At 39.4% G+C, this 24,308-nt stretch overlaps 1 protein-coding gene across 1 annotated transcript; it reads left to right on the top strand.

The window, feature by feature from the left end:
* The first annotated feature begins 2,171 nt into the window (after positions 1 to 2,171).
* On the top strand, positions 2,172 to 22,924 carry ppl (periplakin). Its single transcript, XM_077734490.1, has 22 exons — positions 2,172 to 2,425; positions 8,232 to 8,331; positions 8,834 to 8,988; positions 9,063 to 9,183; positions 9,895 to 10,020; positions 10,240 to 10,281; positions 10,459 to 10,620; positions 12,443 to 12,550; positions 13,978 to 14,073; positions 14,360 to 14,482; positions 14,570 to 14,716; positions 16,787 to 16,938; positions 17,022 to 17,122; positions 17,226 to 17,383; positions 17,474 to 17,652; positions 17,767 to 17,905; positions 18,498 to 18,691; positions 18,776 to 18,926; positions 19,016 to 19,099; positions 19,205 to 19,321; positions 19,728 to 19,820; positions 19,905 to 22,924. Exons 1-22 carry the CDS (start codon positions 2,376 to 2,378, stop codon positions 22,575 to 22,577), a joined length of 5,271 nt encoding a protein of 1,756 aa, XP_077590616.1. The 5' UTR covers positions 2,172 to 2,375; the 3' UTR covers positions 22,578 to 22,924.
* Positions 22,925 to 24,308: the final 1,384 nt, after the last annotated feature.

Raw genomic sequence — 24,308 nt, forward strand, 5'->3', positions numbered from 1 at the left:
TTTCTGAGACATTAGCTTTTGGGTAAAAGGAAACTTTAATAATGGGCTCTGTTCTTTATACTATATTTGGTGTTTCGCTGTAGTAGCGATTCCAAATATGGGATCAATTTGTTCAGTGTGCATTAAATTGTTCTTCCTTTGTACTGCATAACCACTCGAGGTTCACAATGGTGCTACAACCTAACCCATTATATTATGGGAAGAAGACCAGCCACCGTAATCATCCTATCGTGCATAATTTGGGATGTGAGCGTTGAACCAGTGAATACTCAACACATGTAACTCCAACACAGGAAGGCCAGAGCCCAGGATTCAACCCTTTGGTTTAAGAAATATGGGGCAACTCACAGCACCACCACAATTTGGCTACAGGGACAGTATTAAACATTTATGATACACAAAGAAGACTCACAATTATTGAAAGTGGTATTATTAGCGTTTTGTCACAGAGGATGAAGAATATATATAAATACTTTGATGTTTAGAGTCTACACATTTTCTAATATCTGTGGGTTGTTATGAAGTAATCTAAATTGAATTAAGAATAAAGAATTCCAAATCTTCTATCGCCATTTAAAAAGCAAAACGAGCCAAATGTTGTTTTTTTACTTAATTCCATTTTAATTGACAAAATAAAAAGGATAATCCATTTGTTTAGCTACTTTAGCGAAGACAAATGGAAAATATTTTTAAAAATCCTATTAGGGACAACATCCCCAAAAATTTAGTAGAACAGAACCAGCATCAATTTAAGATTCTAATCTGAGAATACATGCAAAAGTAACTAATTAACTCTGCATTCAACTGTCACACCTATTGGGCAGCATTCCACCCTGGAAGACCAAAAAGTCAATGTGTTGGTTATGCTAGGGATGATTGTAAAAACCTGCAAAGCTCCTCATTTATTGTGATTCATTTATTCTATTTTACTTTTTATTGCTTTCCACAGGCGTGTTGGCCGATTTTCATTGCATCTCGGAAACTTTTTATTTGATTTTTTTTACAAAAAAAAGATCCACCTGTGTGGAGTTTTCATGTTCTTCCTGGGCCTGTGTGGGCTTCCTCCGGGTACTCCAGTTTCCTCCCACATTCCAAAAACGTGCATGCTAGGCTGATTGGACACTATAAATTGCCCCTAGGTATGGGTGTGAGTGTGCATGGTTTTCCATTTCCTTGTGCCCTGTGATCGGCTGACCACTGATTCAGGGTATCCAGAAGTCAGCTGGGATAGGGTCCAGCACCCCCGGCAACCCTAATGTGTATAAAGCGGTTCAGAAAATGAGACATGGTAGGCTGATTGGAGACTCTATATTGCCCCCTGGGTATGCATGTGAGTGTGGATGGTTGTTTGTCTCCTTGTGCCCTGCACTTGGCTGGCCACCAATTCAGGGTGTCCCCTGCCTCGTGTCTGAAAGCAGCTGGGATGGGCTCCAGCACCTCTCGCGACCCTGGTGAGGATAAAGCGGTATAGCAAGGAAATTAAATGAAATGTTGTGAAATGTTGTTATAATTATCATTATTGGAGGCCCTGGCGACCGATTGGTTAGCGTGTGAGGCTCACAGATCTGGGGTTATAGGTTCGATCCCAGGTTGTTTATCACTGAATGGGATTTGCATATTCCCCCTCGATTTTTCTCCGGGTACTACGGTTTCCAACCATATTCCAAAGACATGCATGGTAGGCTGATTGGAAACTTTAAATAGCCCCTAGTTATGAGTCCCAAATCAGGGTGTTCCCCGCCTAGCTGGGATAGAATCCAGCCATACACCCTCTCTTCCCCTCCCATGACCCTTGTGAAGATAAGCAGTTTAGAAAGTGAGGAAAAGTTTTTGAAAATGAATGAAATATCTTTGTTATTTGGGTTTCTAGCAGGTCAAATTCCTCCGTCCCATCTGATTTGTTTCCCCATGTTCTCCAACCCATTTAAATTAGAATGTTTCAAGTCACATTCTTTTTGAATACTGTCCACGTTCCTTGGAGCTTAAACATACATAAAGGTGAAAAGAAATATTCAAGTTGGACCGGTTCAGCCAGTGGTCCGCGCGTGTGTGTGTACGTGTGCGTATTGGCGTGCGCGGCTTTGGGTGCTGCCTTGAATGCATGCCTGCATGGAGCCCCGCCCTGTTCACGCTTACCTGTCAACTAGACAGGTGTGGAATGACAAAATCCACTCAAAGGTGACTTCTCCTGCAATGAGCGCAGTGCAGCCCATTGGCTAAGTGTAGGAAGAGAAGTATCGACTCGTGAAGGGCGTGTAGACACGTCTGACACACGGCACTCACGCACGAGCGGCAGTGGATCGACAATTCGACATCAACGTTCTCTGGCTGGCATTGTCGTTTGATTGGAAGCTGCCAACAGGTCACCTGTCACCATGATGAAGAGAAAGAGCAAAAGTCAGATTGTTACGCCGGTCAGCAAAACGTAAGTGGACTTAAATTACCAGTCAGGCTAATTCTCTTAGTTTTCATTTCAAGAATCTCTGCCGTACCTTAGCTTTAACTATACCATTAACGCCCATTGACGCAAGTGGCACTCAAAGCGTGATCATTCAATGCCAGCCAGTTCAATATTATGTGTTTTGCTTTCAATGGTAGTGAAAGAGTAAATTGCTAATAAATAATATTAAATTACAACCGAAGCTTAACCGTACCTAGTGTTTTTTTCATATACAATGACTTAATTTGACAATATGTTTTTGTATTTATACAATATGTAATTTTTTTGCAACCTGGAATAATTGGGCCTATCCTAGTCATGGGTGTGAGAGATAAATACCAATCCATTAATTTGCATGGTTTGTGCTCATTTCTAGAGAGGGTGTGGCACTGTTGTTAAGTTGTACTAACTGGTTTGATAGGTATTATACCAACTTTCAACAACAATGTGGGAAAAATAATGTAGCTAACTCTCTTTTTTTCTCTAACTTTCTATGTATGTCGTGTAAGAAAAACATGCATTTATAGCAATTAATTCTATTGTCGTGGTAGGTGCTTAATTTGATGTGTTTGTGTGTGTGTGTGTTTGTGGGGGGTGTAGTGTGTAGAGTCAACCCCCATAAAACACATCCACATATTATTTAGGTAGGTGTAATTTCTTGATTATTTCTATGAATAGCTCTGTATGTATAACAAATGCCTCATCTCATCTCCAACTTTAACCGAAGTCGGGCGCGGGGGCAGCAGATATAATCTCCCCAGCGTGTCCAAGGTCGGCACCGTGGCCTCCACCCTACAGGACATGCCCAGAACACCTCTTCCCATCCCTGGATTTTTGCCTCGGAAACAGCCAGGGCCACGTGCCGCTCGGCCACCCAGCTATCGTGGGCCAAAAAGCCTGACGGCATCCCTTACCGCTGGTGTGCACCAGCAGGTTCTGGGGTTTCGGCTATGACACGCACCGACCACAATGCGGCCGCAACTTCTGCCTGCTGCCTCGGCAATAAAAGAGCGGAACCACTCGGATTCAATGTCCCCCACCTCTTCCCAGACATGAGAGAAGATCTGTGAGAGATGAGGGAATTAAAAAAAACTTCTGACAGGGGACTCCGACAGGTGTTCCCAGCAGACCGTCATGAAACATTTGGGTCTGCAGGTTGCACGGGCATCCGGCCCCACGATCGGAGCCAACTTAACACCAAGTGGTGAACAGTTGACAGCTCCGCCCCTCTCTTTACCCGAGTGTCCAAGACTTGTAGTCGCAGGTCCGATGACACGACCACAAAGTAGATCATCTAACTGCGGCCTAGGGTTTCCTGGTGCCAACTACACATATGGACAACCCTATGCTTGAACATGGTGTTCATTATTTTCAATCCACGACGAACGCAGAAATCCAACAATGGAACACCTCTCGAGTTCCTATCAGGGAGGCCGTTCTTCCTTAGCCACTCCAGGTCTAACTATCATTGCTCACGTGATTGAAGTCCCCCTGCAGAACGAGGGTGTCCCCCGAAGAGTGTCCCTTGAGATTTTTTCACTGCAAAAAGTGTGCACGGCTCAAAAAAGTTTAGGAAACACTCACCTATTTGTTACAATTGGTTTGTTTGAAAGCAAGATAGGGAGGAGAACAGGGAAAAATGCACTGCACTCTTTGTATGCTAGTTCAGACCTGTTACAAGTACTTCTGAATAACCGCTTGATAAAAATTTAAAGAACAAACTTAATTCCTGGAGAGGTATGATGTCTCTCCCAACATGTTCCCACATAGTCCTGACACCAGTAAGTTAGAGTTTGATGATCTTACAACAAATGACAATAGCTCCAACCACATCCACAATCACAACAGTATTACCACCCCAAATAGACCCCCCTCCACACACACACACACACACACACACACACACACGGAAACACACTTCCATGCCATGGAAAGACCCGGTTATGTCTCCCTCTATACCTTCCTGCAACCAATACCACTTTTAGCAAATATTTGAAACAAAAGATGCGAGAAAACCATGGCATTTCCTTTTAATGTTCCAAGTAAAACAAGTGCAACACGGCTATTTGTCACTTGATGAGCAAACTCACTATGATTGTGTGTTTTCGTCTGTTTACTCTGGGTGCATACTAAAACAAAAAAGAAACATTAAACTGAGATGAAAATTATATGTTATCTTAAACAAGAACCTGTTGCTTTTTTTGTCAGAAATTGTGCATTGAAAGGGGACAAAACACCTGCTCGGCACCCAAGATTTTTTAAATGATTAAAAAGGATACAATTGAAGTTACTTCTCCAGTTTTTTAAGCAAGAGAGTTACATAAGGTCTGTTTTGTTCTGCAGCAGAGTGGGTAGGGCTATGTATGAGTATTGCAGATAAATGTGCAGTAGTATTTTTAAAATGACACATGAACACAAATGTACATGTCATGTCAAACAGGCAGAGTTTATTAATGCAACAGACTGTAAGTAACACATAGATACAGTTTACTTGTTGGCATAAAGTAAGCTAAGAAAGTCTCAAGATGAAAGAAACTATTTTAACCTCTATTCAGCCACGTTGTGGAATTTATAGGCAAGCTAACTCTAATAGCAATACAAGATACTCTTTCTCTTACTTTTTTGTCCCTTTTCTTGATTAAAGTCTCATCACCAAGCATAAATGTCGCAACGCGTAGTGTTTGAAGTATTTTATGGTTTTCTGAATCATTCTTGATTTAAAGAGGAAGGCAACTCAACACTTGAAAGCACACCGGACAATCTGGTTCTGCTTCCTCCCTATCTCTAAAGCAGACACACCTCTTGCTATCACTTTGACTCTTCTGACGGCAATGTGTACAAAAGTCCACAAAGTACTGTGTTTTCACAGAGAGGAGTAAATTGAGAAAGCCTTGGGGAGTTTGTAAATATAATGCTCATAGTTTTTGTTATTATTATTTTCTAATTGCTCATCTTGCTTTGAAGGCAACTGCGACTGCCTGATATTGTTAATGAAATAGGCTTAACTCTGGCGGTTGTGAATTTAATCAATGCTCTAAATGATTCCCTATTTCAAGATCTATGAATATATTCTACATGAGAAATCAGTAGGATCTAATATTAGTGCGCTGAAATGATACAGTGAAACTTAAGTCTCGTATTTTTTACATCCATTTTTTAATTACCTTTTAGTACTTGATTTTTACAAGAATTTGCGCTGAAACGAATACAGACTCAAGAAAAAGACGTTGTAAAGTAGGATAAAACTGGAACCACACACAGGAAGTCTTCCACCAGATGGGGAACTTCTGCTGACTGGGACCGAGGTAGAGAATATGCAGAGTCACTCTTCCAAGCTTATCCGCACAGTTCCTCAGTAGTCTGGAGCTGAAGACAAGAGTACCAGAATAGAAGCCCTCGACTACGGTCTGGTGAGCGCTGACAGCTCTTCCATCTTATCCCATGATGGAATGGCAGGATGGGATGATAGATTGTTGCAGAGAACAATTGAAGATCTTTGTGAAAACACCATTCAGCTGGTCAGCACAGGCTTTGAGCACCTTCCCAGGTACTCCGTCAAGGGCAACAGCCTTCCTGGTGTTCACAGTCTGCAGTACCTGTCTCACTTCGTGTTCCTGAAGTTCCAGTGTACTGCTGCAGGGTGGTGGTGGATGTGTAGAGACCGGGAGTTGATTTGTCAGTCTCAAACTGGGCAAATAAACGGTTCAGTTCCTCGGCTAGTGACGCATCAGTGTGTTAGTGTGTTAATAGACACATTATTGTAACTTTATTTGTTATAGGTCGTATTCCCTGCCACATCTTCTTATGGTTATTTCCTGTGAAGTGGTCCTCAATTTTCCTTGAATATGCTGCCTTGGCCTTTTCAATGCCTCTCTTCAGCTCGGCTCTGGCAGGGCTGTATTGTACCGTGTCCCCCGACCTGAAGGCGATGTTGCGGCATTTGATGAGGGCCTGGGTCTCACTGGTCATCCAGGGTTTTTGATTAGGAAAAACCTGTATCCATTTATTAACAGTGACGTTGTCCGTGCAGTTTTTGATGTAGGAAAGTACAGTGTCCGTCTAGTCCTGGAGGTTGTGGTGTTCAAAAAGTTCCCAAATGGTGCGGGAAAAACTGCAGTTGTCCTGCAGCTGAGAAAGGGTGTCCTCGGGCAATGTTTTAATATCTTTATTTGTGGCTTTGTTAGCCTCCGGAGTGGGGTGCCGGAAGGGGACAGGCAGAGATGATCGGATCCAGCAAGGTGAGGGAGGGGTGTGGCTCTATAAGCATGTTTAATATTAGAATACACATGGTCGATAGTTTTATCTCTTCTGGTGCGACTCTTCACGTACTGGATGAACTTAAGCAGAACAGTCTTTAAACATGCTTTGTTGGAGTCACCAGCGACAAAAAAGACTCCATCGGGGTCGTCAAGCTGTTTACAGCCGCTAGCAGGAGGCTAAGTGCCGTGCTAACGTTAGCATCCGGTGGGATGTAAACAGCCATTACAATGACAATCCTTAGCTCTCAAGAGGTTACGATTGTCATTGTAATGGCTGATCAGGTTGTTTTGTATTTTGCCCGTCATGCCATTAAACACTTTATTAGTGGACAGGTGCTAATGTAAATCCCTGTTTTTCTCAGCAATGAGAGAAAGAAGTTCCACACAATTTCCTTTGTTTGGGGATGCAGCGCTTTCATCGTGTCCCCGAAATGAAAGTTCCTGCTTTCCCAAAAAAATTACGCAGTCTATCAAACTTTTTAAGATGTCCCTATCTTTACCTTTTCGTCGTGGCGCTCCCTTTCCCTGCACACTTGCTCGTTGAATTTTAATTTTGGAGAGCACCGTTGCTTGTCTGGCAGAGCTTTTGTGTCTCATTGCTGCTTTCGTTAAACAAGTCAAATTTGCAAATCCAGTGTTGCTCCAAACACCATGTGGATCGGTGGTAAATAACAAGCTCTCCCACCAATACAATTTGCAGTGTTCTCTGAGCCCGTCAGCCAAGGGTAGCGCTCATAGTAAGCGAACTGAAAGTGGCGGACAAACCCTTTTCCCGGTTGTAACAGGCTTGCCTGTTTCAGAGTTGACAGCCCTTTCTCAATGATGTCCATTTTTTTCTGGAAAAGTCCGTCTGGAAAATGGCTTTGCCAGCAAATCTGCAACCAAATCCATTTTTCCTCCGTCGGCCATTGTGGGTTGAGTTTACGAACTCTAGCTGGCTCACTTTGGCTTTGGTCCACTTACTCTATCACTAGCCAATCTTGGTTGGTGAAAGCGATGACGTTTCCCTACGACTGCGAGAAGGCCTTGGTGTCACCAAATCGAAATCTGAGTGGTTGAAGCAACAGTCTTATTGACGCTTGTTTAATGCAGCAGACGCTGCAGAACTGATTGTGAAGGCATTGAGGCAGATTTCTGACCCTGGCAACATATAATGGCTGAAATGTGATTGGTTAAATGCTTCAATATGAAAACACCTCTGGAAGCAGTGCAACCAGGGGGAAAGCAATGAAAGGAAGCTAACAGACCATTTAGAATTATTTAATTTAGTATTGATGGACGAAATATAATATGATTTAGATATTTCTTAGGCCAGCAGAGAAGGCTTTGAAGGCCCTGACGGTACACCACTGTAATATAGTATAGTAGATTAGAGTTTAAACTTTGCTACTGTTTTGCTACAATATGCAGCAATTGACAGTGTCATATTATTAACTGCAATGCTTTTTGTTTCACTGTTCAATTAAATTCTCCATCAATCAAAGGCTGGGTCCCATGGCGATAATGTTTATCACTCTGGCTTCTTCTTTCAGTGTTTCCTCAACGGAATTGACAAGTCTGATTGAGAAGCTGCAAAAGAATGCTGATAAAGTGGAAAAGAACATCTATGATGTCGAGCAGAACCTCAACAAGGTAGAGTTCAGTTTGTAAGGAAGTTTTAAGTTGCCAGACATCTCTAAATACTGAGGTTTGAAAGATAATCTATATTAACGACCATGATATATATATATATATATATATATATATATATATATATATATATATATATATATATATATATATATATATATATATATATATATATATATATATATATATATATATATATATATATATATATATATATATATATATATATATATATATATATATATATATATATATATATATATATATATATATATATATATATATATATATATATATATATATATATATATATATATATATATATATATATATATATATATATATATATATATATATATATATATAATGCCATGGTCGTTAATATAGATTGGTCGAGGGGGCATAAAAATAAACTCTCTAGAGCAGTGGTTCTTAATATGGGCGAAATTGAGTTACGTATATTAATTTTGTTACTCCTATTCTACCCTGACTTTTTTTGCCATAGGATGTAAGTAAGATCAATGAGGGCAAGCAGCCATTGTACCAGGAAGACACCAACAAGCGACTCCTCAATGCTTTGGAACTGCTCGTTGGCTTGGATGAGGATGCTGTCAATGCCAAGCGTCTTCAGCATCCTCAGGCAGAGATGATTGGACAAGAGTAAGTAATCATATGTATTTTCCTCATGTAGTTTTAGCTTAAATACCTAAAGTAGTTTTTCTGTTTGCATAAAGCATGAAGCAGCTGCGTGAGAGAGTGAATAAGCTCCGAGAAGACCATGAGCGCATCTACCAACTTATCCGCACTGAAGGGGTGCCCACAATCAACTGGGGCAACATGATGGATGAGAAACTGGTAATAAAACACACACATATGCACACAAACACACACACCGTAAAGGGGGTAAAAGCGTTGTGGTTTAGTGACGGCATGGGATAAAACAAATGTACAATGATATACGAGGCTATAATACATTTAAAAAAGAGTATGTACATCCAATGGTAGTTGGTATTAAGTTCCAGGTATTTGAGGCACAGAGAAGGTGTTTTGGCTCAAAGGACTCTTTCTGAATGGAACTACACAGTCACCTCTAGAACCAGCTCTTGTTGATCTGTGAATGAATAATGGGTATATATATAAATATATATATATATATAAATATATATATATATATATATATATATATATATATATATATATATATATATATATATATATATATATATATATATATATATATATATATATATATATATATATATATATATATATATATATATATATATATATATATATATATATATATATATATATATATATATATATATATATATATGAAATGCATTATTTTTAATGCAAATTATTTGAAAAACAAATAGAATAACAAAAATATTAAAACAGTCAATGATATATGCAAGAACTTACCAAGCAGGCGGAAGTCAACCAGCGTAATAAAAATATGAGCCATTTAGTGAAGGCTTCCAAGCCATTAAGGTAGTAAATGGGATACTTAACTTTGAATAGGTATAAGCAAAGTTACATCCCTTCTCATGTCTGTTTTTTTAGGAAAATCTAAGCAACAAAGGCTTTGGCCCAGACCTGCCATCCGTGGAAAACGAGGTGGAGGAGCACAATATCTTCCATAGTGAAGTGGAGGCTTTGGCGCCTCACATTTCCGCCGGTGGTGACAAGGTACAAACATTCACACGACATCAAAAGAATTTGTGCAAAAGTTTACTTAATGAAACAAAGCATGTTGCTAGTGAAATACTTTCAGGCCATTTAAAATTACTTGGAAATTGTGTTGACATGATCATTTTTATCACTAATAAGTTCAAATACTTAACTAACAAAAATAGAAACTTAGCAAACCCACTGTCATCCTGTCATGTTTGGTTTGTGTTTTCCCAGGAATATGTCAGTGGCCTCCAGATGAAATACAACAAACTGTTGGTAATGAAACTTAAACATATCATGATGCCCATGTGTACATGTATTCATGGATATTTTCATCTTCTTACAATGAACGTTATCATAATAATTCATAACAATATAACATCTGCATGATCACTGAGTCCTCACAAACCCCTCCCTGCCTCCCTTGCTCTTTCTTTCACACTCCTTCTTTAGGCTCTTTCTAGCGATCGCCAGCGCCACCTGCGGAGTCTGCGTGACTACATGCAGCGTTGCACCAATGAGCTTTACTGGATGGACCAACAGGCTGATGAGAGAATAAACTATGACTGGAGTGACAGTAATTTAGACTACCCAGCCCGCCAAAGGCAATATGAGGTATAAAAACCAACACAAAAAATACCAGTCCTCACAAATAAAGTGACTGAATTAAGTGATGTCACAATGTTTTAATGGATGAATAGAATCTGTCTTCAAAACGCTCCTCAAGGGCAATTGTGGGTTACACATACAGTTTAACCAATCATGTTCCTACGAAAACAAACAACACTTGGCTACAATCATCTGATTACACTTGCAGCACACCAATTGGTAAAAATGTGTCGGATTTGGCTGGAACAAATTTGTGCGTCCATTTTGGCCTGGTTCAGAGTGGCGGCCAAAATCCGATTTTTAGGCCATCCACATTGGAAGCAGATTGCTCCTTTATATAGTATGACTTGTAACAGAGCACAGAAATCAAATTTCTGCAACAGATATTGAAACCATATGCTGGGGTAGTTTCATATCCGATCTGGACGAGATACATCCCAATCTGAACAGCTCAAATGGTATTCAACTGTCCGTGACATCACTCCAAGTGACGGAAGACTGAGTGTGGAAAATAGCTCTATTGGAGCTTGCTGGAGAGGGAGGAAGAAATGTGTTTCCTTGTCGATCTGTGGGGAGCACGTATCGAAACAAGACTATGTATAAGAGAGTATTTTGTGTGCGATAAAAGAGAGAGGATACTAACAGACATGGTTCAGTTCAAGAGAAAGATAAAAGTTCCATATCTACTCCCATATAAGCCACATTTATCGAACAAAAAATGATGTCTAAACAGAGGCTACGGCTTATATGTGCATGAAAAGACGACATGCACAAAACTGCAAGGTGACGGACATTTGGTCGCCGGACGTTTGGCCGCCAGGCGTTTGGTCACCGGACGTTTGGTCGCCCGGACGTTTTGGTCGCCCGATCTTTTGGTGGCCGAACGATTGGTCGCCGGACTTTTGGTCTCCGGACGTTTGGTCCCAGTTGGTCGCCATTCTTTTGGTCGCCAGTCAAATGCAATAAATGCAAATGAGTTTACTGTTGAAACCAGCTCTCAAAATTTTATTCATGAGAGAGAGTTTAATATCTAAGTACTGCTGAAACCAGCTCTCAAAATTATATTCATGAGGGGTATAAGTTTAAAATCCAAGTACTGTTGAAACCATCTCTCAAAATTATATTCATGAGGGGTATAAGTTTAAAATCCAAGTACTGTTGAAACCATCTCTCAAAATTATATTCATGAGTTTAATATCTAAATATCCAATATCAAAATATCAATAAGAGCACCCATTTAACACACCGGCTGCTGCCATTGGCTATCATAGGCATCCAATGAACCTTCATTCTCTCTGGAAGAACTTGCAATGTTTAAATACTTGGTGGCTTTTCGCGAGAAATTGTAAAATTCAAATATTTTGAAGAAATTTGAAGGGTGTGGCTTAAACACGGGGCACCTTATATGTAGTAAATATGGGAGTAGTGTAAGAGAATGTTTTTTAATAGTTGCGCTTGTGAATGTTACTTCTGCGCGCATGGACAAATAAGTTGAAGGTTGGTGCCCTACTATGTCAAAAACTACACCCACCACATGGCACCTTTATTGCCACCGCAATCTGTGAATTAAACAGACACAATTCCGATTTGGACACTTTCTGAACAGCCATCTCCAAAATCGCATATGAGGAAAAAACACACTGGAATCAGGTATGCCGGCAGTTTGATCGAAGCGTGAGTGGAATAATGCGAAGACACCTTGTCTAAATATTTTGTCTATCTATTTTAGCTTTCGATTTATCTTGGCCCCCTTAAAAAAACAAGTACTGGATATAAATAAAATGTTAAGAATTTTTTAATCAATGTATTGTGGCACTGTTTCTAACAGAATTTCATTGGCAAGTGTCTGGAGTCCAAGGAGGCTACAATCACCAAGCTAAATGAAGATGGAGAAAAGATGATTGCAGCAAAACATCCAGGCTCAAATGTTATTGAGGTATCGCTTCAAAGATCTGTGTCTCGTTGTGAGATTTTTCTGTAGTTATAAAAATAGCTGAAATGAGTGATTATTATGATCAATTAAACTGTCTTGTTTTTTATTATGTGATGAATCAGGTAGAAACGCAAGCAGAACTCACACAGCAGTTTCTCCTTTCTTTCATTTCTTACTGAAAGGGTATATTTTTCAGGTACATTTATTGGCAATAGGGCTTTGCGCTGTTTTAAGCTTGGCATACTGCTGAACACATGCCTTAAGCATTTAAAATTTACCACCTATCGTTTAAATATTTTAAGAGATCATTGTCTGAACTTGTTTCTGTTCATGATATTCTGTACCTTGCAGATGGGCGGAGTCTTGGGGGGGGGGGGGGCTCTATGGCAGGACCCGATAGGTCCTAGTTTCCATGTGTAAAAGGGGCGTGGTTGAGTGACGGGATGGGCTAAAACAAATGTACATTGATAGGCTATACAGTGTTCCCTCGCTTATCGCGGTTAATGGGGACCGGGACCCCCCGCAATAGCTGCATTTCTGCGAAGTAGGCATGCCCCTTCAAAAATGCTTAAAGAAACGTGTAACACGTGAACAAAAGCACCACCAAGCAAAAAAATCATAGTAGTCCAGATGGTGGATTTTCTGCAGTTTTTTTGCACAAAAGAAACATCGTTAATGGGAGTTGTGAGAATTGTTTTTTTGGGCGGTGAAGATGCGCCTGTAAACCGCCATGATGTCATCAATGCGATTCCTGAACTCTCACCATGTTATTGACCATTTGTTTGGCCTTTTTTTGATGCAATTACTAATTCTTATTGAATATTTTGCTTTCCACCTCTTGTAAAATGATGTAATTTGTAATTTTTATTTAATATCTTTAAATGTTTTATTTTTTTTCCTGAAAAAAAATCCGCGAAGCTCTGAGTCCACAATAGCTGAAGCGCGAAGTAGCGAGGGAACACTGTAATACATTAAAAAAAGAGTATGTACATCCAATGGTAGTTAGTATTGAGTTGCAGGTATTTGAGGCACAGAGAAGGTGTTTTGGCTAAATGCTTTCTGAACAGAACTACACAGTCACCTCTAGAACCAGCTCTTGTTGATCTGTGAATTAATAATCGGTGTCTTACTTATTATGATGACACATCTCATTGTATTATAATGTATTCTAATATATATATATATATATATATATATATATATATATATATATATATATATATATATATATATATATATATATATATATATATATATATATATATATATATATATATATATATATATATATATATATATATATATATATATATATATATATATATATATATATATATATATATATATATATATATATATATATATATATATATATATATATATATATATATATATATATATATATATATACTTTGTATGCTCTTTCCCAGGCCCATATGGAGGCTGTTCATGCCGACTGGAAGGAATATTTAAATCTGCTAATCTGTGAAGAAAATCACCTGAAACACATGGATGAGTACCACAAGGTTAGATACAATACTGATAAGACATGAAAATTTAAAATATTTTTTCAGACTGTAAGGCGCACCATTAATGAACTAATTTGATTTTTTTTTAAATACTTAAAACTGCGTGTGATCATAAGGCGCATTAGTACAATTTATGTATTGCATTAAAATGCTGGGCTCTTGTTTGAGCGACACAATAAGGCATGTGATGTGTGCCGTATTTACATAATAATTTGGTAAAGAAGTTTATGCCAAGTACTAAATTATTAAAATTCTTACATAACTCTTGTGCATGTGTGTGTAGTATCACAAAGAGGCTCGTGACACCCAGGACCTGTTGAAGCGACTGGATGTGGAGGTTAAACAGAAATACAATCCTGAATTCAAGGATGTGTACCAGATGGAAGGTCTGATCAGAGAATTAGATGTAAGTTTTTGTTGTAAGACTGATCAACCATTACTCTCATTCTCTGAACATTCTGCAAAAAGACATAATTTTTCCCCCTCTCTGAAGGATCAATCCAAGGCTATGGACCACTTTGATGAGCGGGTGAAGGCTCTGCAGAAGCGGGGTCTTCAAGTTTTACCGCTCAAGGCTAGACAAGAAACATCTCAAAAGCCTCTGCCTGTTGAGTCTTTATGCGATTTCGACACAGATGAGGTATGCACAGATCAGAGGGGGTAGGAATATGTTACATTTTCTAAGAACAGTTTTACCACGCCGTGCATTTTTCTTTGACAAGAGTAGATTACTTTGGGTTACACTCGTCTCTACTCTACCGATTGGATTTTACTTTATTTTTTGCCAGAGATGCCCTCAGTGCCTACCAGTTTTATCAATGATACAACAATAAAAAATAATCCTGAGTACGGTATACCGAACATACGCAACATAACAGTCCAGTCACATGGCCACACACAAACTTGCAGCCGTCCTATGGTCATGCTGGTCTGTTCAATAACTTCTTTGAAGCGCCATAGAAATACTATACCATTTAATATTGTTTGAGGACGGCCTGATGTCGCAAGTGGTTAACGCGTCGGCTTCACAGCTCTGGGGTCCTGGTTTCAAATCCAGGTCATGTCCACCTGTGTGGAGTTTACATGTTCTCGCCGAGCCTGCATGGGTTTCCTCCGGGTACTCCAATTTCTTCACACATTCCAAAAGAAATGCATGGTAGGCTGATTGAACACTTTAAATTGCCCCTAGGTAGGTGTGTAAGCATGAGTGGTTGTCCGTCTCCTTGTGCCCTGTGATTGGCTGGCCACCAATTCAGGGTGTCCCCCGCCTCTGGTCCACTCCCCTGGGATAGGCTCCAGCCTGCGATCCTAATGAGGATAAAGCGGAAAATGAAATTAAATGAGATATTATGTGAACTGAGTAAACTCAAAACCACAGATTTCAACCACTCATCTAGTTTACTTTTGGCACTGGAAAAAAACAAAGATTTGATCATTTTAATTTCAAGGTAGGAAGCGTGCATGGTGGGCTGATTGGACACTCTAAATTGACCCTAGGTTTGAGTGTGAGCATGAATGGTTGTTAGTTTCATTGTGCCCTCAGATGGGCTGGGCACCAATTCAAAGTGTCCCCCGCCTGGTGGCCGTAGGCATCCGGGATAGTATCTCCCTCCCATGAGGATAAGCGCATACATGTCAACATCGGCCAATTTCTCCCTTTACAAATGACTGCAATTCCCTTTATTAAGCGATAATAAACCATACAAATGCAAAAGTCACTTATCTAATCACATCAGGCACGCTTAAACGTCTAAAACCTTAGCCAAAATGGATGTAGTGCCCAATCTGCCGGTGTGCCTTTTGTTTGCACTAAATTCAAGATTGTGTAGATGATGCTCATAATGCAGACAGCCTGACTGTCTTGGTACATTGCTTGCTGACGCGCTATATTTATATATTGAATAGGTGGAATGCGCATGTGCGAAAGCATGACAATTTTAGCAGTTGACGATGATGTCTTCGTCTGCTATCAGTGACGGAGACAATTCGGATTAGACCCAAAATGGATAAAACGGGATAGGTTTTACAAAAAAGTAAATGGATGCGTGATGTTTCACTGTAGATTTTTGTTGTCACATTTTTGTGTATTTCTTTGGCCTAATCTTGTCATATAATAGGTTATAGTAAATATACTTACAACAGCAATTGTGCTGGGAAATATATTGTAAGAAGTTATTCATTACTTCATTATTCTTTTCAATTAATACTTTTTTGTTGTACTTCAAGTGCTTTGGTGGGTGAGTATTTAGGGTGTCGGCCCCACAGTTCTGAGTTTGATCCCAGGTCTGGATCATTCTGTGGGGAGTTTTCATGTTTTCCCCAGGCTTGTGTGGGTTTTCTCTTCGTGCTCCAGTTATCTTCTACATTATAAAGTCATGCATCGTGTTTTTGGAATGTGGGAGGAAACCAGGGTATCCGGAGAAATCCCACACAGGCGAACAGGAGAACATTCAAACTCCACACAGGAGGACCAACCTGGATTTGAACCCAGGACCCCAAAACTGTGAGGCTGACGCATTAACCACCCACTTGCTGGTCGACCTTCTTTCTTAAATCCTGCTCCTAATTTAATTCGAGGAATTATTTGATATTTTTTGTATTATGCAGGATATTTCAATTAGTTATTGTGATATTTGCATCTGTCATCATCAAGATCGTTTTGGCTTCCACTTTGAATAACATGACATACTATACTTTTGTATGGGTGCAGGGGCAAATTGTGCGCGGGAACAAATACACTTTGCTTCGCAATAACGGAACCAAATGGGATGTGAATGACGCAGCTGGGCAGAAATATTCAGCTCCAGCCATCTGTTTCATTATTCCACCCACAGATCCTGAGGCTGTGGCAATTGCTGACAAGTGGGTTCTTATATCTGTTCTTTTCTAAAATTCACAATATATCTTGTAATGAAATATGAAGCTGTAATGTTGTATGTCAACAGCCTGGCTGGACAACAAAATTCTGTCAAGCAGAAAATGGCAGACAGCAAGGGCGCACTGGTGAAACGCTATGATGATTTAAAAAAATCCAGTGGTGGTGCAGGTATTTGTGCTTTTTTCCATTGTAAATTACAGTCTTACTGATGCAATTACAATAGTGCCTTCACATATTTCCTGATATATAATATATAATATTGTGCAATCAGACAAACAGGAGCAACAGTGCCGCCAAATGATGGCTGGATTAGATAAAGTTGCCAGCGACCTCGACAAACAAGAGAAGGCTATTCAAGCACGACTGCGCCCACCACTTGAGCTAAAGAAGCCACTGCAGGATAGTAGTGACCGCATGCAGGATTTGAGGGTAATCTTCTACAGTGCATGTCATATCAAAATAATCATTGATAAAAGATCAAGGCAGGTCAAAAGTCACTCAATTTTACATTTTCCTCAGGATATTGACATTACAGTTCATAGAATTGAACCAGAAAAGACTTCCAAAGTGCAAGAAGCAAAGAACTTTTTGGTCTCAAACTCAACATGTGCCAGCGCTCCTTACCTTCACAGTAAAGCTGATGAAGTCAACAATAAGTACAACTACTTAGAACAGCTTCTTCAGAGTTCTCAGGAAAAGTACAACACTTTATTTATTACTAACCCCTACTAAAGCATGATTGGGTTTTTGCTTCATTATTTTCAAGATTTTTTAAATATCCCACGCTCACAATGAAATCCTGCATTCTTTAGAATGAAGAATTCCAATCAGCTGGAGAATTCACTTCAAAATGGAAAGGCTTTACTTTCCAGTTATGAGAACAGGCTGGCTAGGGAGGATGTTGCTCCTTCTGACCTGTCCTCTATGGAGAAAACTCAGCGTGAGCTTGCGGTAAAATTACTTTTCAATCCCTTTGAATATTTGCAAAATCTGAAGAAACACACCAAAAAAATGAATAAAAATTCACCAACAATCATGAAAAATATATACTTTATTTGATTTTATCTTTAGTATTAATAGGACACTCAATGGCTGGCATCCAAGCTGTTTTGATTGGGAAGGTGGAAAGATCAGACGAATATTCGCCAATGTTTTTATTTTTATGATAGTAAAGTAATCAAGTGGTACAGGAACTAATAATTCACATTTGCTAATGTGTTGTAGAAATAGCATCATTTTGGAAAAAAAACAGACAAAACACACACTTGATTTTGAGATGCAGAAAAAAAGCCGTTTCCAAATTTTCTATTGTGAAAGAAAACCATACCATAAACCAAATTTAGGGTTTCACTCATTTTTTTTCTGGACTGCGTATTCTCAAAAGGGTCACGGGGGCTGCTGGAGCCTATCCCAGCTGACTTTGTGCTGGAAGCAGGAGACACCCTTAATCTGTGACCAGCTGATTGCAGAGCACAAGAAAACAGACAACCATTCACACTCACACTCATACTTTTCTGAAATTAGTTTTCTTTCTTGTAAACAGGACATTGCCTCTGACCTAAGGTCCAGGAGGTCAGTGGTCAACGAAACTGAGCAGAACTTGCGTCTGGCCAAAAGCAGTGCCGACCAAATGGCCATAAAATTCCAAGAGCATTGTCCTGACATTGAGCGGCAGGAATCTGATGTCCACAAGCTAAACAAGCGCTTTAACATCCTGAACAATCAGATCGACACCAGGTCAGAGAGTCTTGATGAAAAAGACAATCTACAAATCATATCTAGAAGCCACATTTTAATAGGCCCCTCTACACTATGTCACAGGTCTCAAAGTTTGCAGAGGGCCAAGATGGCATACAATAACTATCGCAATGATTATAACAACACTAATAACTGGCTTGCTCGCATCCCAAACTACGAGCCATCTGAAACTGATGACATAAGGCAACTGGAAACTAAACTGAAGAATCAGAGGGTGAGAATAATTTCCAACTGGAGGCAATTTTGATGAACATCTTTCAATGGGTATAATTGTGGTTTATTACTCTCCTCACCTGTATACAGAATTTGCTTTCTGATATTGCAAGAAAAGAGTCTGACATGAACAATCTATCTAAAAATGGTCGGCTTTACCAACAAGCTATCAAAGTAAGTTTTTTTATTTAACACAATTTGTTGCTTAAAACATATAGTAATTTAAAAAAAAATCATTATGATAATGGTTTCAATCTTACGATGAATGGATCTTTTTAGGACTATGAAAATGAAACTGAAAAGTTCAGGTCCATACTAGACCTCGATGATGGACTTGTTCCTCAGACCTACAAGCGGAGCCGGATGGAATCGCCTTCAATGGCAGTCAAAGCAGAGGTGGGTCATGTTGAAGAAATTTTTCAATTCAACCAAAAAGTACGTATGTCAATGCACACTAGATTCTTCGTAAAGTAATTCCCAAACAAGGTTGTATGGCAAACTAGTATCCTAATTAATTATTAGTACTTTTTTTCATACCGTCTATTACATAAATGAGATAAGGAAAGAACAATAAATTACTTTCCTATTAGGTGGCAAAAGGTGCTGTGATAATTGTATCCACATTTTACCAAATAACCTGAAGAAATCTATATCTGTAGATCAGTTTAATGTTCTATTCTGTGGGAAATTCAGTGATATAGTAATTATATTGACTGGACTATTATTGTATACTGAATTATTTATACTCACCTTTACTGTTCACAGTGCCTGTTCCGATGACATATTATTTCTCCTTTTGTAGGAAGCTGCTATTGAAGCCAAATATACTGAGGTGAATGCTGTGAACAAGCAAAAACTACAGAATCTTGAGTTCACCCACAGCCTTCTCAACCAGGTGAAATGACATTAAAATAAATAAATACTCTTGTATACATAATCAGAACACTTAGTATAATATTGCTGTACACTTTTTCTCTAGCAACCAGATATCACTTTGATCCAGCCTATCAATGTCCAGTCAGTAAATGCAGCTGCCCCGGGAGGGGAACTTTGGAGAATTAGGAAGCAGCTACAAGATGAGATTCAGAGGAGGGAGCAATTAGAGAAAGAAATTGAGATAATCCAGACAGATATTTATGTCTTGGAAGGACAGAAGCCTCAGGACACAATTGTCAAAAAGGAGCTAATCAAAAAAGTCCCCGATCCTCAACTAGATGAGGAATTGTACAAGGTTCAACAGAAGCTTTCAGAGGAACGTCGCACTACCCATGTTCTAGAAAATGACCTAGAAGTATTGAAACTAAAGCTGCGTGGTCTGGAGACCGAGGTCAAGGAAGGGGCTCAGCAATATATGGTGAAAGAGGTTCTGCGTATTGAAAGAGATCGTGGTCAGGAGGAGGAGATGCGCAAACTTCGGGAAGAGCTGGATGAGCTGAGGAGGCAGAAATCGATGAAAGACAATGAGCTTGTTCAGATACAAAAACAAGTAACAATCCTGGCTGAAGAGAAGAATAAAGAGCAGGAAGTTATTAAAGAAGAGGAGATAATAAAAGTACAAAATGACCCCCAACTTGAAACTGAATACAGACTCCTCTTGAACAGGAAACAAAAAGAAATTGACGGAAGGAAGCAACTCGAGGATGAATTGAAATTTCTCCAAGAGAAGCTTCGTAGGCTGGAAAAGGAAAAATCAATGGCTGAGGAGAAGATTTCCATTAAGGAGGTCCTTAAAGTAGAGAAAGATGTTGCACTGGAAAGGGAAGTAGAAAACCTTAGGAGGCAATATGAAGATGAGAAGACAAAACGGAGATCGTCCCAGCGTGAAAAAACTGACCTGCAAAGGAAAATTTCTAGTCTCGAGGAAGAGAAATCCAAGGTTGTGATCCAAGAGAAGATGAGGGAAATTGTTCGCCCTGATCCCAAGGCCGAAAATGAGGTGGCCAACCTCCGACTTGAACTTGTTGAGCAGCAGAGGCGGTATAAAGATGCCGAACTGCAGCTTCGATCTTTGCAAGATGAACTGACCATGCTCAAGAACAGAGGACCACTAGTGGAGGTTAAGGAGATTATTAAAGAAGTAATCAAATACAAGACGGACCCACAGACTGAGCGAGAACTAGAGAGACTCCGCAATGAAATTGTTGACAAAACTCACCAGACTGAGAAATCTGAGATGGAGATCCGCCAACTTAATGATGAAATCCAAAGATGGAAAGACATGAAGCCTCAGGTGCAGACCAAAGAAGTTGTCAATGAAGTGCTTCAGTACAGAGAGGATCCAAAAACAAAGGAGGAGGTGGAGATCTTGAAAAGAAAACTATCTGAGGAACAGTCTAAGCGCCTTGAACTAGAGAGAGAAAGGTCATCCCAGGAGGAAAAGATCAGACTGAGGAAGATAGATCTCTCTCAAGTCCGTGAGAAGTTTGTCCAGCAGGAAGTGGTGAAGATGGAAGAAGATGCTGTGCTCCGATCAGAGTGTGAAACGTTCTTACAAAACATCAACAATGAGCAGAGACAAAAGGATACTCTGAAAACAGAGCTCTATCAATTGCAGAGGCTGAAGGCTGACTTGGAGTTGCAGCTGGAGGAACTTGAGCGTGAGCGCAGGGCGAGACGTGAAGCAGAATTGGAGATCCAAAGGCTTCGGCTCAGACTTACTGAGCTAGAGATGCGAGACAAAGAAAACCGTGAGAAGGTGACTGTTAAGCAGAAGGTAGTCCTACAGCAGGATCCCCAACAAGAGAAAGAACACTCTATTCTCAAACTGCAGTTGGATGAAGAGAAGCATAAACGCATCTTGCTTGAGAAAGAACTAAATGCATTGATGCAACAGCAGGTCACTTTGGAGAAAATGGATGTGAAAGAAAGAATTGTTCGTACTGAGAAGGTCCAGGTGGAAAAGGATCCAGAGGCTCAGCTAGAGATAGAGAACTTAAAGAGGACCCTGGAAGAGGAAAAAAGACGAAAGAGAGACCTCGACCAAGAGTTACTTACGATCACTTCCAGACTGTCTGAGATGGAGTTTTCCAACACCAAATCAACTAAAGAGCTTGATTACATAAGAGATGAAAGTAGTCGTCTGCAGCATGAAAATCAAAGACTGCAGAACGAAATTCGTAAGCTTCGTTCCGAAATTGAGATTACCAGCAAAGAGACTCAGCTTATCACCGAGTCTTCGCCGAGAGAGGATGGAAAGAACCTGGAGCTGAGGCTTGAATCTCTACAGAGAGAACTTGCGGAGCTCCGAGGCATTACAATAAAAAAGGATGAGGAGATAGAGAAGCTACAAAAGAATCTTTCAACTGTTAGAACGAAGAGAGAACAGAGAGAGAGCCATCTGCGAAGGTCCATTGTTGTAATTGACCCAGACACTGGGAAAGAAATGCGGCCAGAGGAGGCCTTTAAACTTGGGCTGATCGACTGGAATATGTTTGTCAATCTGCAAAGCCAGGAGTGTGACTGGGAGGAAATCACAGTCAAGGGCCCAAAGGGAGAATCATCTGTTCTCCATGATAGAAAATCAGGAAAAAAATTCTCCATTGATGATGCTTTAAGTCTTGGCCATATAACAAATCTCCAACTTCAGCAATACATGAACAAACAGCTAACCATCCAAGAATTTGGTGCATTGGTTTCAGGAAAGAAAAAGTGATCTACAAAACACCTACAAAAGCAATATTTCTTTTTTTTTTCTTCTTCTTTTTGCTAGGTCCTAACTTTCTGCTTTGGTGAACTGGTATTTTTCTCCACTTCCTTAATTACCAAATGCACTTGGTACTTATTTGCTTAGTCAAACACAACTATGGTCTCAGAATATTACTGTTGTTTTCCTTTTGCTAGGTCATAACTCTCTGCTTAGGTGAACTGCCCCCCCCCCCACTTCATTAATTACAAATGCACTTGGTACCTATTTCCTTAGTTAAACACATTTATGTGGAAATTAATTTAACATTCAGTTATTACCAAATTAAATTACCATTAAATATGCTCTCAGAATAATCCTGTTGCTGAGCTTCTTTTTTTTTAAACTATGTGGGGTACGGAGGTAAACAACTATTTTTTAGATTTTATATCCAGATAGATAAAATCCATTAGGAAAAATGATTGCTTCCAAGATTTGTGGGATTATACCAGGAAATCATTTGTATGCTGTGCCTTAAATTTAAATAAAAGTCCAGCCATACCTGTCAACCTCGAACCATTTGTGATCTTACCAAATTTTGTTTTCGCCCTTACATATATGTATAAATACATGGAAAATCTTACCACTTTACTTTTTTGTAAAAAATCACGAACAACAAGTAGAAAATGTATGTTTATGTGTTTATTGTTTATTATTAAACAAGGGAACAGGAAACGGAAATCACATGGTGAAAGTGTTACAAAACGAAATGTTTATCATGATCTTTTTTTTTTAGCCAATCAGAGGCGCCGGTACATATATCACTTGGCAGACATGCGTTTCCGGGAAGAAACAATGGCGGATGGTGAAAAATGGCTAGAAAGTGCCTTAATTTATTTTTTTTTCTCAAAATCACCGTTTAGCGTACCATTTTCATGTGTACAGCGTACCAATATAAAAATGGGCTTTCAGTTGTACCAATTACGGCGAGAACGTACCAGTTGACAGGTATGTCCAGCTAAAATGAGAAGTGTTTTGTTTGTTATTATAATGCATTAAAAACATGATTTAAATGGTCTGAAACACTGACCATTCATTAATACATTCACTATCTCAATCACATATCCCAGAGATATCCATACTATTCCACAATGGTAAATTACGTTTTTTTTCCAATTGATCCACCACGGACAGTTTCAGCAGAGTTTTTCTCTGCAATTTATAGCATCTGACGGCCGTTAGTAACTAATTATTAATGAATTACTCGTTAACTAATTCACAACTTACTACGGACTGACCTTCGATATCCCCAAGAACATCCGGAGACCTCCGGGATCTCCGAGGATATCCAACCCACCTAATGTACGCCGTAGACGGCGAAGAGAAAGGAGCTAGAGATGCGAGCCTGCCTGCTTCTATTTAAGTAATTATTGCACACTGCCTGTAAATCACATAAACTTCATTTCACTTCTCAAATATTAAAGTGTTTGTCTTCTCTATAATATATTTAGCTGTAATTGGTGATCCTTGATGATTTATAAAGGAAAATCTTGGCAATGATCTTGGGTCCCCAAACGGTTTCATACGGCTGTATATTGTTTTTTTTCCCTCTGGAATGCTGTTGGAGTTAGTGCTATTAGAGTCAGATACTGAGTACGGATCATATTTAAATTGAAAAATTCTAATATTATTTAGATAATTGTCCTCTTTTTAGTTCATTAATTCTTGATCTAAAAATGACATTTGTTATTCATCAAATCT

Source organism: Stigmatopora nigra, chromosome 15, assembly GCF_051989575.1.
Source record: "Stigmatopora nigra isolate UIUO_SnigA chromosome 15, RoL_Snig_1.1, whole genome shotgun sequence".
NCBI lineage: Eukaryota > Metazoa > Chordata > Actinopteri > Syngnathiformes > Syngnathidae > Stigmatopora > Stigmatopora nigra.

Coding starts and splice junctions, on each gene's coding strand:
- ppl (XM_077734490.1), top strand. CDS start 2,376: ATGATGAAGAGAAAGAGCAAAAGTCAGATTGTTACGCCGGTCAGCAAA. Junction 17,384..17,473: donor ACCGCATGCAGGATTTGAGG/GTAATCTTCTAC, acceptor CATTTTCCTCAG/GATATTGACATTACAGTTCA. Junction 17,653..17,766: donor CTTCAGAGTTCTCAGGAAAA/GTACAACACTTT, acceptor TGCATTCTTTAG/AATGAAGAATTCCAATCAGC.